The 16,476-nt window shown below is 44.6% G+C and overlaps 1 protein-coding gene across 1 annotated transcript in view; it reads right to left on the bottom strand.

Moving 5' to 3' along the window:
• LOC115171784 (ATP-binding cassette sub-family A member 3) overlaps positions 1 to 16,008 on the bottom strand; it is a 93,086-nt gene extending 77,078 nt beyond the window's left edge. Inside the window, exons 1-2 of the mRNA XM_029728919.1 lie at positions 15,754 to 16,008; positions 7,007 to 7,101 (exon numbers count right to left, since the gene is read on the bottom strand). Coding sequence (XP_029584779.1) covers positions 7,007 to 7,060 — 54 coding nt within the window. The 5' untranslated portion in view covers positions 7,061 to 7,101; positions 15,754 to 16,008. The remainder of the gene's footprint in view (positions 1 to 7,006; positions 7,102 to 15,753) is intronic.
• Between the last annotated feature and the right edge of the window lie 468 nt (positions 16,009 to 16,476).

The following is a 16,476-nucleotide window of genomic DNA, read 5'->3' as shown; positions in this document are numbered from 1 at the left end:
ATCCACGAAGTGGACCCAGCGTGCGACCTTGATGCGGCAGTGCTTTACAAGGTATTTTCTCAGGCGGATCGAAAAGACAGCACCACATACCTCTGCCTTAATCACGTCTCCTTTCTGGTTGAGAGGGGTAAGCTTTGCTTTTGACTCAACCAGCCTCATTACGACCCCATTCTGCGTCTCCCAACGGAGATAGAGCACCACGCCGTAGGAAGCCTCACTCCCATCTGAAAACGTGACTCCCATTGGATGGCCTATGGCTCCAGTTGGTGTGAGGCTTCTTTTGAACCTGATCTGGGCAAGTCTCACATATTCTTCGAGGAGTCTTATGGAAGCCTCCCGTAGTTTTGGTTAGAGTGGGTCATCCCAAGTGTCCTTAACTGGACTGCTTATACTCGCTTCTTGGTAAGCTTCTCTCACAAGCATCCCCCTTTCTGCTTTGTGGGTGTGGCAAGACCAATGGGGTCGTAGAATCCAGCGATCTGGCTTAGCAGCATCCGACGGGTCAATGGGTTTGGAGTTTTACTTCTGACTTCCTCTTCGCGCAAATCGACTCCTGTTCTCATCTTTCCTCTCTTCTTTGAGAAATTTACAGAGGTCATCACACGAAGTTTGTCGGTCTCTGGTTCATAGCCGACTCCAAGTGCTTTGCTCTCTTCGTCCCGCATCTGGTTGGGTAACACCAGCGTTTTGGGCACACTCACAGTTGTCTTACTGATACTGGCATCAGTTGTGGTTGCGGACCTCCCACTTTGGCCTGATAAGACCCATGGCTTAAGGGAGAAGCCTCCAGCCTTTAAGATCTTTCCCACTCTGGTGATTTTCTCCAGTATCTGCAAGTCATTGTGGGACGCCAAGATGTCATCCACATAACTATCTTCTACCACAACTCTGCGCTTCTCAACCATGGCTGCAAACTGGGGCAGGTTGGCTGTTTCTCTCATTGCCACCTGGGCGATACAACCAGCAGGTTTATCGCCAATGTTGACCCTGACGACAGCAAAGACTTCGATCACCTCCTCAGGATTGTCTCTCCAGAGGAATCGATGGAGGTGTACTTCTTTGTCTTCTAGCCAGACAGAGTTGTACAATTTTTTCACATCGCCCAGGGCGGCGTACAACCCAGTCCTGAATCTCAGAAGCACGCCCCTTATCTGATTTAGGACATGAAGACCCTTGTACAGTAGGTCATTTAAACTTATTCCCATAAATTCCTGGCTACTGTTCCAGACAATTCTTACAGGGGTAGTGGTTGAGTGAGGATTAGGAGCAACTAAATGACTGATATACCACTTAGGTCCCTTCCAGCTATCGATTTCCTCCTGGGTGACTTTAACGGCAGCCCCTCTTGAGACCATATCGTGGATTTGCTCTCTGTACGCAGCCTTCCATTCCGGCTCCCTCTCCAGTCGTTTCTCAGTGTTTAAAAAGGTCACTTCCACTGCACGTCGATTGTCAGGCAGCGTTGTGGGGTCTCCTTTCCACGGGTAAGCTGCGTCCCAGTGAGGGGATTCGCTGTGCTTTTCAGCTTGCACGTAAGTGAGACATTCCTTTATTTTCTCCAAGTCTCTTTCCTCTCCTAGGGTCATTTCCTTGCCTCCAGGGGGGAACCTACCGCATCTGCAGCCACCACACTGAGGATCTCAGGCGGCGCCAATACTGTCCCACTTGAACCATTCAAAAACGTCTTTGTTGGTAGTTGCAGTGTTTCGGAGGATTGCGTCTTCTTCCACCGAAACTCCACTGGGTCCTCACGTCTTCACGAGAATCTCTTTGTACGCCCTTGAAGCTGTTCTCATTGACCTAGCGAAATGTGTTTCAGAAATGTGCACTGCTAGGTCTATCACTTCAAAGAGGTCAGGATGCGTTCCACCAACAGTCTTCCCAAGGGGACCATCCCAGAGGACGAGGTCTCCAACTACTCTGACTGGCTGTGGGACCAGGCGACCCTCCCTGTGGCTAATCAACAGGTTGATCTTTTCGGGCCTGAACATTTGGAAAGAACTTCTGCAGTTGCTGTGGCATGACAGCTTGGTTCACCTTCGCAACATCTTCAAAGCCGTAACAGAGGAGTTTGTGCTCTGCTATTGTACCTCTGAGTTTTTAATCTCAGCCTCAGGGTATACTTCATGGTAGTAATGGTTTTCTCCATCCCTCCAACACCTTGGACAATCAACTTAATGTTCTCACCATTTAGCTTGAGACGCTCTGCTGCTTTATTAGAGATATAATTAGTATCTGAAGCGAGATCAATCAACGTACCAACTAGCTGGCAGGGGTTTGTCGTCACATCCAACAGCATCATTATGACAGGGCACTCTTTTGGCTCACAACCAATGCTAGCACACACTTTTGTTGTGATCTTATTTGAAAAGGCTTCTTTGAACTCTGCTCGCAGCTCTGGAGAAAGTTTGGCAAGGAGCTCCTCCTGTCTGTTGGTTAGTCCAAGCCCCCTTTTCCCCAATTTTGCATCGCTCTGCTCTCCTCTCTTTTCCTCTTTCTTCTTGATCTGTGACTTTGGACAAAGTAATTGTGACCTGAAGAGCCCTCTTTCTGACAGTCATCCTTTGAGCATAGATACTTTTGTGTGCAGCCGCCATCGTCACCATGAAGGCGCAAGCACTTAAAGCATGCTCCTGCTCTCCTAAGCTGAGCCTTCTTGCCTGTCAGATTGAGCTTCTTGAAGACCTTGCAGGCGAACAGCCAACCTCCGCGCTCGTTGTCTCCACATGTGATGCATGAGCTTGGTTGAGCGCCCTTTAGGGTGTTTCCTGATGTGGCTCTGATGAATGCCCTCCTTTCTTTTTTCTTCTCGCTCGACCTCTCAGTATTGTCCACCGGGCTAGGCTGTAGCTGGTCTAGCTCCTCGAGAATGTCCTCCTGCTTCTTCAAGTATTGCAGTAGACAGTCAAAGTGGTTGCGTGGTGAAAACCCGCTTCCAGGGTCATTTTTGTGTGTTAACCACTTTTCTTTCAGGGAGTCAGGAAGCTTACTTTCAATCGACTGCACAACCACTCGGTTCTTCACAGCATCTTCCTCCCCTAAGACTTGTAGATCACGAAGAGCTCTCTCCACGGCTTGAATCAGTTCGATTGTCTTCCTCGGATGGTTTCCTTTGATGGGGCAAAGTCCTTGCACTTCTTGTGCAATCAGCGCACTATTTTTGGCTTATTTCCGTACTTGTTGTCCAGGAGCCTGAACACGTCGTTGGCGGATCCACAGCTGGACAATACGAGGTCCCTCTTGACTTTTTCATCTAGCCTTCCCAAGAGATGGAATTCTCACATTTTCCAATCCATGAGGGTTCCCCAGACGTTGCAAGTCCTCCCATTCAGCTTTCCAGCGGTAGTAATCCCTCATATTAACAGCAAATATGGGCAAGCGTGCACGTTCTAGGCTGATCTGGGGCCTGTAGTTGTAAGTCCCAACTGGCTCCTCCTGCTCCACAATTTTCACTTTTCCCAGTTTCTCTTCGTCGTCGGGTTGAGAACCACCTTTCCATGCCCACTCATCCCACAGTTTTTCACGCCTCTTCTTCAACTTCCGGATCTGGTCCTTTGACTCTGTTGCCTTGGACCGAGGGATCAAATCTTTCCACTCATCCAATCCTCGTTCGAAGTTGTAGACCTCCCGTTCCAGGTTCCTATGAATCAATTCACATTCCCTCCTGGTCATATGGTGGTGATCGGTGTCCTCGGCCTGGTCCATGGCTGATCCAGCCTCTTCAGTGAGGGTGGTAATATCCGCCTCAGCGAACCTTGTCCAGAAGCTGATCAGGATGATTTGTTCAGTTTCATCAAACTTACAGTCACATTCTGCTGTTTTTCCGTCAATGTTCTCCGCCTTCTTTTTGGCTTCATCATCGTCCACTTCTCTCAGGGCCGTGGCATACTCAAACCCTGCATCTCTGACTCTGGAGTGATCCACTTTAAAGTTCCTCCGCTCACTTCTCATTTCACTTTCCCCCAGTGCACAAGCTCTGGAGGTGAGGTAATTGGCTCTTCTAGTGAACGCAGTCTGGGCTGCTGACCGCTTCTGTTTTAGCCTCTCCAGCTCCTCCTCTGATGCTGCCATCTTGCCAACTTTTCTAGCTTTTAACTCAAGCTCAAGTGTTTTCTGCCAATTGGGTTTTAAGAAGTCCTTTAACTGTAGACTCTATCCTCTTCTTGGCTTTCACTCATTAATGATTTGCCTAGTAAGTCAACAGATGAGCAGACGGCTTTATGGGTGGACTGTTTGCTTATTAGAAGTTAGTCTCGTGACGAATGTTCTAGCCCTTGCATCATCCATGTAAAGGAGAACCGTGGTTTATGACTGTTCGGATTTTTCGTTATTTAGCCCTCCGAAAAGGCTCACCAGGAAGCACACAATGTCATGACTCGTGTTTTGTCCTTAATTTTATTTTAAATCAAATGACCACAGGTCATAAACCAACGGGCTGTGTGCTCCTGATGATTGACTGCGGTCAAGTGATTACCAGGTGCTGTAATTTAAGTCTCTAGTGAAGCTGCGCATGCGCACATAACGTAACATATCTGAGCATCTAAGAAACTTAAAGAAATCACTCGTTCCCCATTTAACTGAACACATCAGACCCATTTGCTTCTCTTATCTATTTATATATAAAAAGTTGTTTTTTTCCTCTTTTCCTGAGTGAGCTAGAAGTCTCAACAATAGGAGTGCTAATATAGGATAAATGTTGCCTTTTAGATCTAAAGGAATACTATTACAAAGACAGAGTTTCACCTGATCCAAGATCAGCACTCCTACTACTCCACCTACTCTGAGATCATTTTTGAATACAGACTTTGACCCACAGTGACCCTCACAGAGCAGTTCTCTCTGGGTCAATCCCTGGTATGAACCTCACATGCACTCTGCAGTGTCTCTGTGATGGGGCCAAGATAGAGACCCTTTTCCTGCCTGGGCTCAATGGAGTCTCCAGGAGTGTGGGTTAATGGTAATGAAACAACAATCTTAAAAGGGAGGCAGAAAGCATGAAATGGAAGCAGCTACACACACTAACACGAGGAACTGTGGTGTGACATTGTCGTGTGTGTGTGTGTTTCGTTGTGCAACCACCCTCCCAGATTTGTGAAGGGTTTTGACTAAGTCTTTGATATGAGAGCCATTGTAAGGAGCTATCGTTAATAAACAGCCCAAACACACCAGCACGTCTTATATACACACACAAGAAAGACTACAGAAGTGTATTTACTTACCATTCAATTCAATCTTTCATCAGTGAATAAATATCCCAGCCCATTGTGTTTCACCACCTCCGGTTTCAATGCAGCATGAAGCTTGGCGATATATCAAGACTGAGGGTCGTCAGAGATACCTTTCAGGGACCGTATTCATAGAGAGTCTCAAAGTAGGAGTGCTGATCTAAGATCAGGTCCATGTAATCTTATGCATTACTATTGAAAAGGCTAAACTGATCCTAGATCATCACTCCTACTCTGAGACACTTTACAAATACAGGCCCAGGATTTGTGAAAGGACAAAGCTTGGATAGGTGGCTATATCAAACCATCACATTAAATCACTCACAACAGTCTTTTAAAGAACTGGTCAATTCATCCACACCATGGAACCTAGGGGTTACCATGAAACCTAGGGGTTACCATGGAACCTAGGGGTTACCATGGAACCTAGGGGTTACCATGAAACCTAGGGGTTACCATGAAACCCAGTGGTTACCATGAAACCTAGTGGTTACAGTGGTGGGATGGCAAAGTTACCATTTCAATATATCATTTGGAAAACAAAAGACCGCAGGGTAATTTAGATAACTACTTTTTGACCTCCACCTTAACACGTTTCAGTGTAACAACAACGCGACAGCCAAGACACGCACCAGGCTCTCATGTCCCATCGCTAACCTCTAAATTAACTTGTCACATGATAAATCAATGTTGGAGGCAGAGTTGGGGTCAATTTGAATTGAAGTGAGGAAGTACACTGTAATTCCAATTCAGGAATAGAAAACATTTGCATATATTATCAATAATTTCTCATTTAAATGAAAAGCTACTTCAAAAGTTTTAAATTGAAACACTTCCTGAATTGACTTAATTTATCTGCAAACTAGACTGGTCCCAGATCTGTTTGTGCTATCATGCTAACTCCTTGTAACTCATTGTCTTGACAAACAATACATGCACTCATCTCCCCCCGTCTTGACTACTGCAACTTCCTACTCTCAGTATCAACTTAAGCTCCCTCCATAAGCTTCAAATGGTTCAAAACTCTGCAGCCTGACTCCTCACCCACAATCCTGGCAGCATATCACCCCTGTCCTCCGTAAACTCCACTGGTTCCGTCTCCCAACGCATTGATTACAAGATCCTCCTTCTGACCTACAAAGCCCTTCACCACCTTAACCCCCCTTACCTCTCAGACCTTCTCCCCTACCAACCCGTACACGCACTCTGTTCCACCACTGCAGGCCACCTTGTCATCCCCAGGTAACAGCTCCAGAGCTTCAGCAACAGGCCTTCTCCAGGGTTGCTCCTAGGCTCTGGAATTCCCTCCCTTCAGTCCACTATCGAACCCTAAACCAGTTTTGTATACAACCCCAACCCAGTTTTGTATACAACCCCAATCCCGCCCCTTACCCTAAACCAGTTTTGTATACAACCACAATCCCACCCCTCACCCTAAACCAGGTTTGTATCCAAATCCCAACCCTCCCCATACACTGAAACATCATACTCTTTACCTTCTTTGAGCCAACCCTTCTCTTTATTCATGTTTTTGTTTGGTCTGATGTCTTCACTCCTGTTTTTTGTTTTTCTTACAATTGTAAAGTGACGTTGGGTCCTTGAAAAACACTATATAAGTCCTATGTATTATTATTATTATTATTATTATTATTATTATTATTATTATTATTATTAAATAGTACTGTACACATTTCATTCTCTGCAAAGTACAACTCACAATAAAGTTATAGATCTTATTCAGATGGATAACTGTATATAACTTCAATATCCCCTAAACCCACCTGCTGAAGGTAGTTCTTCCACAATAGTAATCCAAACTGGCGTGCTATCGCCATTTAGACAGGAGACTGGAGACAGACCAGAACTACAGCAGGACCTGGACAGACAAAAAGAGAAAGAGAAATGTTCAGTTACTACATTTATCTGGTTCTGAACTGGGCTTATCAATGTATTTGGTGTGTTGACGGAAATTTGCCAGGGCCTGTACTTGAGCAATCCTACCAAACACAGTTGTTCCACAGAGGTTTTCACCTCCAGATAACCATCATTTCATAATGTGAACAAAGAAAATCAAACTAGCAAAAAAGAGAACTGAAACTAGATGTTTCTCTGCTCGGTATTTGCATAGACTGTACATATCAAACACAATCAGAAAACCTAATTCCGGGTTCTGCAAAAGGAATTTGAAGTGGGGGAAGAAAAACACTGTCTGAGTCTGACAACTGGGGAATGACGACATTGAGCTCAATGGAGGACATGAGAAGAGAGGGTGAGAAGAAACGCAAGAGAAGAAAACACTAAGCAAAAAGTATACTGTTGACAATCGCTCACCAAACCAGTTGAACCTAGTTTGTTAAGTGAGTGTTGACAGGACATGCTTGTTTAAATGTTTTCGGACTGCCTCCACAGAGTAGGCCTATGACAGGCAGACAGACAGGAAAAGGTTATAATATACCAATTCAATGGAATGTTGAGCAAATTGGGATGAACTATGGGTGTTCAGACAACATTAACCTCTCTAGTACATGTGGGACGAACTCGTCCCACCTACGTAACAGCCACTGAAATCCAGTGGCGCGATTTTTGAATCGTTAGAAATGCTATAACTTCAATTTCTCAAACATATGACTATTTCACAGCTATTTAAAGACAAGAATCTCGTTAATCTAACCCCACTGTCCGATTTCAAAAAGGCTTTACAACAAAAGCAAAACATTAGATTATGTCAGCAGAGTGCCCAGCCAGAAAAAATCTGACACCCATTTTTCAAGCTAGCATATCATGTCACATAAACCCAAACCACAGCTAAATGCAGCACTAACCTTTTATAATCTTCATCAGATGACACACCTAGGACATTGTGTTATACAATACATGCATGTCTGTTCAATCAAGTTCATATTTATATCAAAAACCAGCTTTTTACATTAGCATGTGACGTTCAGAAAAAGCATAACCACCGCAAACTTCCGGTGAATTTACTAACAGTTTGCTAAATTACTCACGATAAACGTTCACAAAAAGCATAACAATTATTTTAAGAATTATAGATACATTACCCCTCTATGCACTCGATATGTCCGATTTTAAAATAGCTTTTCGGATGAAGCACATTTTGCAATAATCTAAGTACATAGCCCGGCATTACAGGGCTAGCTATTTAGATACCCACCCAGGTCAGCATCCACCAAAATCACATTTCCTATAAGAAAGATGTTCTTACCTTGCTTGTTCTTCATCAGAATACACTGCCAGGACTTCTACTTCAATAACAAATGTTGGTTTGGTCCCAAATAATCCATCGTTATATCCAAACAGCGACGTTTTGTTCGTGAGTTCTAGAATGCTTCTTCGCGGTGTCGCGCATGGCGCATTGGCGTGTCAAAAATGTCTAAATATTCCATTACCGTACTTCGAAGCATGTCAACCGCTGTTTAAAACCAATTTTTATGCCATTTATGTCATAGAGAAGTGTTAATATTCCGACCGGGAGTATGCATTGAGCCTAAACAGCCGAATAAAATTTCTCCTCAGAAGCGACTCATGCACGCGCATCATTGAAAGGTCCTCCGAGCATCCACTTACAAAAGGCGATAATATATTTCAACCTGAGGTTCCCTCGTAAACCTTCAGTTATTTCGCGGGCTCTGAGAGCCTATTGGAGCCCTGGGAATTGTCACGTTACAGCTAAGATCCTTACTTTTCAATAAAAAGAGGTAAGACGCACGACTCCTTGTCAGACAGGGTACTTCCTGCTTGAAGCCTTGTCAGGTTTTTGCCTGCCATAGGAGTTCTGTTATACTCACAGACACCATTCAAACAGTTTTAGAAAATTCAGAGTGTTTTCTATCCAAACCTGAACAATAATATGCATATTCTAGCTTCTGAGTTGGTGTAGGAGGCAGTTAAAAATGGGAACATATTTTTTCCAAAATTCTCAATACTGCCCCCTATACCAAACAGGTTAAGAAGAAGAACAACTTCACACACCTATCACACCCATCTAAAATAACATGTCTTCATCCCATCAACAGGCCTGTAGTGGAGCAGGTCGAGAGTTTCAAGTTCCTCGGTGTCAACATCACTAAGGAATTAACATTGTCCACACACAGCAACACAGTCGTGAAGAAGGCACAACAACGCCTCTTACCCCTCAGGAGGCTGAAAAGATATGACCATGGGCCCTCACATCCTCAAAAAGTTATACAGCTGCATCATTGAGAGCATCCTGACTGGCTGCATCACCGATTGGCATCCGACCGCAAGGCGCTACAGAGGATAGTGCGGATGGCCCAGTACATCACAGGGGCCAAGCTCCCTGTCATCCAGGACCACTATACCAGGCGGTGTCAGAGGAAGGCCCTGACACAGCCACCCAAGCCATAGACTTCACTCTGCTACCGCACGGCAAGCAGTACCGAAGCGCCAAGTCTGGGACCAAAAGGTCGCAGGGTGTTTCCTCCGACACATTGGTGTGGCAAGCTTCCAGATTAAGCGGGCATTGTGTCAAGAAGCAGTGCGCTTGTTGGGTCGTGTTTAGGGGGACCCATGGCTCTCGACCTTCGCCTCTCCAGAGTCCGTACGGGAGTCGCAGCGATGAGACAAGACTGTAGCTACCAATTGGATACCAAAAAATTGTGTAGAAAAACCCTTTCACACATGCTGCCGCTACTCTGTTTATTATCTATCCTGATTGCCTAGTCACTTTTACCCCTACCCACATGTAAATACGGTATTAACTCAATTACCTCGTAACTCTGCACATTGACTCAGTACCAGTACTCCTTGTAAACTCATCAAAAAAAGAAACGTCCTCTCACTGTCAACTGCGTTTATTTTCGCTAACTTAACATAAATATTTGTATTAACATAAGATTCAACAACAAAAGTAACAGTCAGTATCTGGTGTGGCCATCAGCTGCATTAAGTACTGCTGTGCATCTCCTCCTCATGGACTGCACCAGATTTGCAAGTTCTTGCTGTGAGATGTTACCCCACTCTTCCACCAAGGCACCTGCAAGTTCCCAGATATTGCTGGGGGGGAATGGCCCTAGCCCTCACCCTCCGATCCAACAGGTCCCAGACGTGCTCAATGGGATTGAGATCCGGGCTCTTCGCTGGCCATGGCAGAAAACTGACATTCCTGTCTTGCAGGAAATCACACACAGAATGAGCAGTATGGCTGGTGGCATTGTCATACTGGAGGGTCATGTCAGGATGAGCCTGCAGGAAGGCTACCACATGAGGGAGGAGGATGTCTTCCCTGTAACGCACAGTGTTGAGTAGAGGTCGACCGATTATGATTTTTCCACGCCGATACCGATTATTGGAGGACCCCAAAAAAAAACGATACCGATTAATCGGACTATTTTTTTTTTTATATTAATAACAATTACAACAATACTGAATGAACACTTATTTTAACTTAATACATCAATAAAATAAATTTCGCCTCAAATAAATAATGAAACATGTTCAATATGGTTTAAATAATGCAAAAACAAAGTGTTGGAGAAGAAAGTAAAAGTACAATATGTGCCATGTAAGAAAGCTAACGTTTAAGTGCCTTGCTCAGAACATGAGAACATATGAAAGCTGGTGGTTCCTTTTAACATGAGTCTTCAATATTCCCAGCTAAGATGTTTTAGGTTGTAGTTATTATAGGAATTATAGGACTATTTCTCTCTATACGATTTGTATTTCATATACCTTTGACTATTGGATGTTCTTATAGGCACTTTAGTATTGCCAGTGTAACAGTATAGCTTCCGTCCCTCTCCTCGCTCCTACCTTGGCTCGAACCAGGAACACATCGACAACAGCCACCCTCGAAGCAGCGCTACCCATGTTGAGCAAGGGGAACAACCACTCCAAGTCTGGTCATTTACGAACATTTTAACATCTTGACCATGTTCTGTTATAATATCCACCCGGCACAGCCAGAAGAGGACTGGCCACCCCTCATAGCCTGGTTCCTCTCTAGGTTTCTTCCTAGGTTTTTGGCCTTTCTCAGGAGTTTTTCCTAGGGAGTTTTTCCCAGCCACCGTGCTTCTTTCACATGCATTGCTTGCTGTTTAGGGTTTTAGGCTGGGTTTCTGTACAGCACTTTGAGATTTCAGCTGATGTACGAAGGGCTATATAAATAAATTTGATTTGAAGTCTCAGAGCGAGTGACGTTTGAAACTCTATTAGCGCGCACCCGGCTAACTAGCTAGCCATTTCACATCGGTTACAACAGCCTCATCTTGGGAGTTGACAGGCTTGAAGTCATAAACAGTGCAATGCATTGCGAAGGGCTGCTGGCAAAACGCACGAAAGTGCTGTTTTGTATGAATGCTTATGAGCCTGCTGCTGCCTACCACCGCTCAGTCAGACTGCTCTATCAAATCATAGACTTAATTATAACATAATAACACACAGAAATACGAGCCTTAGGTCATTAATATGTTCGAATCCAGAAACTATCATCTCGAAAACAAAATGTTTTTCCTGTCAGTGAAATACGGAACCGTTACGTATTTTATCTAACGGATGGAATCCATAAGTCTAAATATTCCTGTTACATTGCCCAACCTTCAATGTTCTGTCATAATTACGTAAAATTCTGGCAAATTAGTTCGCAACGAGCCAGGCGGCCCAAACTGTTGCATATACCCTGACTCTGCGTGCAATGAACGCTAGAGATGTGACACAATTTCATGTTAGAAGGCAATATTAACTAAATATGAAGGTTTAAAAATATATACTTGTTTATTGATTTTAAAGAAAGGTATTGATGTTGATGGTTAGGTACATTGGTGCAGCGACAGTGCTTTTTTCACAAATGCGCTTGTTAAATCAACACCCGTTTGGCGAAGTAGGCTGTGATTCAATGATAAATTAACAGGTACCGCATCGATTATATGCAACGCAGGACACGTTAGATAAACTAGTAATATCATCAACCATGTGTAGTTAACTAGTGATTATGTTAAGATTGATAGTTTTTTTATAAGATAACTTTAATGCTAGCTAGCAACTTACCTTGGCTTCTTGCTGCCCTCGCGTAACAGGTAGTCAGCCTGCCATGCTGGCTCCTCGTGGAGTGCAATGTTAGGCAGGTGGTTAGAGCGTTGGACTAGTAACCGGAAGGTTGCAAAAACGAATCCCCCCTGAACAAGGCAGTTAACCCCCGTTCCTAGGCCGTCATTGAAAATAAGAATGTGTTCTTAATCTGACTTGCCTAGTTAAATAAAGGTGTAAAAAAAAAAAAAAATTCTAATAAATAAATACAAACAAACAAAAAAAACGTTGGCCAAAAATACCGATGACCGATTGTTATGAAAGCTTGAAATCGGCCCCAATTAAATCGGCCATTCCGATTAATCGGTCGACCTCTAGCGTTGAGATTGCAGGCAATGACAACAAGCTCAGTCCGATGATGCTGTGACACACCGCCCCAGACCATGACGGACCCTCCACCTCCAAATCGATCCCGCTCTAGAGTACAGGCCTCGGTGTAACGCTCATTCCTGCGACGATAAACGTGAATCCGACCATCACCCTTGGTGAGACAAAACTGCGACTCGTCAGTGAAGAGCATTTTTTGCCAGTCCTGTCTGGTCCAGCGACGGTTGGTTTGTGCCCATAGGCGACATTGTTGCTGGTGATGTCTGGTGAGGACCTGCCTTACAACAGGCCTACAAGCCCTCAGTCCAGCCTCTCTCAGCCTATTGCGGACAGTCTGAGCACTGATGGAGGGATTGTGCGTTCCTGGTGTAACTCGGGCAGATGTTGTTGCCATCCTGTATCTGTCCCGCAGGTGTGATGTTCGGATGTACCGATCCTGTGCAGGTGTTGTTACACGTAGTCTGCCACTGCGAGGACGATCAGCTGTCCGTCCTGTCTCCCTGTAGCGCCATCTTACACCCTGACTACACCACTCGCGTCACGTGCACGAAGGTGGAAAATACATTTTGAAATCTATATTATTCAATTATTGCACCCTCACTGCTCGCGAGCATCTGCATTGCCAAGGGCTAAAATAGAAGTCAGTTCTATTTATAAAATCAAGCACACAGCCATGCAATCTCCATAAACAAACATGACAGTAGAATGGCCTTACTGAAGAGTTCAGTGACTTTCAACATGGCACAATCATAGGATGCCACCTTTCCAACAAGTCAGTTGGTCAAATTTCTGCCCTCCTAGATCTGCCTCGGTCAACTTTAAGTGCTGTTATTGTGAAGTGGAAACGTCTAGGAGCAACAAAGGCTCAGCCACAAAGTGGTAGGCCACACAAGCTCACAGAATGGGACCGTTCGGTCTTCGGTTGCAACACTCACTACTGAGTTCCGACCTGCCTCTGGAAGCAACGTCAGCACAAGAACTGTTCGTCGGGAGCTTCATGAACTGGGTTTCCATGGCCAAGCAGCCGCACACAAGCTTAAGATCATCATGTGCAATGCCAAGCATTGACTGGAGTGGTGTAAAGCTCGCCGCCATTGAACTCAGGAGCAGTAGAAACGCATTCGCTGGAATGATGAATCAAGCTTCACCATCTGGCAGTCCGACAGACGAACCTGGTTTTGGCGGATGCCAGGAGAACGCTACCTGCCCCAATGCATAGTGCCAACTGTAAAGTCTGGGGCTGTTATTCATGGTTTGGGCTAGGCACCTTTGGGATGAATTGGAATGCCGACTGCGAGCCAGACCTAATCACCCAACATCAGTGCCCGACCTCACCAATTCTTGTCCCCGCAGCAATGTTCCAACATCTAGTGGAAAGCCTTCCCAGAAGAGTGGAGGCTGTTATAGCAGCAAAGGGGGGACCAACTCCATATTTATGCTGATGATTTTGGAATGAGATGTTCAACGAGCAGGTGTCCACAAACTTTTGGTCATGTAGTGCATGTTATTTTACCCATTTTTCTCCCCAATATCGTGGTATCCAATTGGTAGTTACAGTCTTGTCCCATTTCTGCAACCCCCTGTACGGACTCGGGAGAGGCGAAGGTCAAAAGCTGTGCTTCCTCCGAAACACAACCCAGCCAGTGTGTCGGAGGAAACACTGTACACCTGGCGACTGTCAGCGTGCACTGCGCCCGGCCCACTACCGGCAGTCACTAGTGCGCAATGGGACAAGAAGATCCCCGCTGGCCAAACCCTCCCCTACACCGGACGACGCTGGGCCAATTGTACGTCGCCCCATGAGTCTCCCGGTCACGGCCGGCTGCGACAGAGCCTGAACTCGAACCAGGATCTCTAGTGGCACAGCTAGCACTTCGATTGCAGTGCCTTACACCACTAAGTCACTCGGGAGGCCCTTGTAGCGTATGTTTGATGCAGAACTGGGCCAGTGCAGCACAGCTTGGGTCAGCCTGGCTGCACCCGGCGGTGTAAAAAGGGTATTATCCAGTTTTGAGCCATACCCTTTCCTGTCAATCTACTTCAATGGCCCTGAAACTCTGTGTTTCAACAGCCTTGGAGAGCAACAATAAACAGTCTGCTGTGGACAGATGACAACTGTCATGCGCCTGTCATATCACCACTACATTCACTGTGTGTGAAGGCAAGGCAGGTAATTTCCTTTTGAAATATAAGGCATCTCTATCCTCAGTTGCTATAAATCTGATTACGTCTTTCTGTTTAGACAAAGGGACTGCTGTTGTGACTGGCCTCAAAGAAATAGGGTCCCTCTGTTTAAGGGTAGATATAAACAACAATCAACCCTTGTACTTCTTGCCAATAGTCAGTGTCTTCTTGTGTAACGTGCTGAGGGTCACATCATCATAATAATAATAATAATAATAATAATAGTTAATTGGGTGGGTGAGGAAGGTAGGGAATAAAACTGTCTCTGAGGCAGTGTCTTCATGCTAAAGTTAATGTGCTGAAGATCTAATTAAAGACGAATGTATGATAGAAAAAGCAGTGGCATTAATCTCAAAGATGAATGCATCTCTTTCATGGCCTAATATTAGGCCCAAAGTCATTTAAAAAACAAATACTCTGTCTAAACTCTAGAATTAAGCTATTAATGTTTCATTTTAAATCATTGTATAAGGGATAGATAAAGGACATTACCTGCGGAAGACATATTTCAACTGAATGCTTTCATCTGTACAACTGAATACGTATCCCCCTTTCCCTTTCATGCATTTACAAATGCAATGCTGATGCAGTTAGATTATATACGACTTGTCGTTCATGTGAAATTTGAACGTCAGTTTCTGACTAAACTAAGCTAAACATCCAAGTGATGTTGGTCTTGATATGAACATCATAGATGTAACGCAAATAATACGTCTGTATTTTTCATAGAATTTACGCCCTCCTGTCTTCACCGTTATTGGTCCAACCGAATTATTTGGCCTAAATGATTGGACAAACGACAATCCCCAATACTGATGAAGCAGGTCCAAAACAAATAATAATCCCCAAATAACGTTTGCTTTATGATATTTCATTTATTTTAGTCTCAGAATAACTATTAAATACAGTTTTATGAAACCCTTATTGAATCATTCCAAATGCAAGGCAACCTTACCTCATAAAAGCAAGGCTCGGTATGTGAACTTCATGGGCTGTCCTTAGTCAGCGTATACAATTCCTCCTTTTTAAAACGATGGCTTTACATGTCCTCTCCGTTTACTTTCGACTCAACACCCGAGGTTGCGTTCGTTAGGCTGTGGAAGTGTGCAGTTGACAGCCCTGTGTATTTTACTCAGTAAATGCCAGTTAGGGAGGCGATGACATTGCACCAGACACAGTGAAAGGCCGAATTCATTGTGCAAATCCAGATACAATCAACAGATGCAATCACGTGGCCTGATCCTGTTTAACGTCACGTGACCCTACACCAGCTGTGTGTGGGGTTTTGGCTGTCCGGGACGTCCCAATGATCCCGAATAGCAATAACCGTCTGTTCCCTTTTCTTTCGAAATACAGGGGTCATTTGGGGGCATGCAACTCAAGTCTCTGGGTATTCTGTTGGTAGGGTGCTATTGTATAGTAATTTAAACTTGTGACAATTGCATGGTCCAATAACTATATAAGCAAGAATACTTAAATTCTACCAGTATATATTAAGAAAATAAACCCTTTCTCATCAGTGCAACTCTTTGCACATCATACATACCGTATGTTTAACTTCCTAGTGGCACAGCGGTCTAAGGCACTGCATATCAGTGTTAGAGGCATCACTAGACACCCTGGCTCGAATCCAGGCTGTATCACAACCAGCCCTGATTGGGATTCCCATAGGGCGTCG

The sequence above is a fragment of the Salmo trutta genome, chromosome 32, assembly GCF_901001165.1.
Source record: "Salmo trutta chromosome 32, fSalTru1.1, whole genome shotgun sequence".
Lineage (NCBI taxonomy): Eukaryota > Metazoa > Chordata > Actinopteri > Salmoniformes > Salmonidae > Salmo > Salmo trutta.
This window is presented reverse-complemented; position numbering and strand designations above follow the sequence as displayed.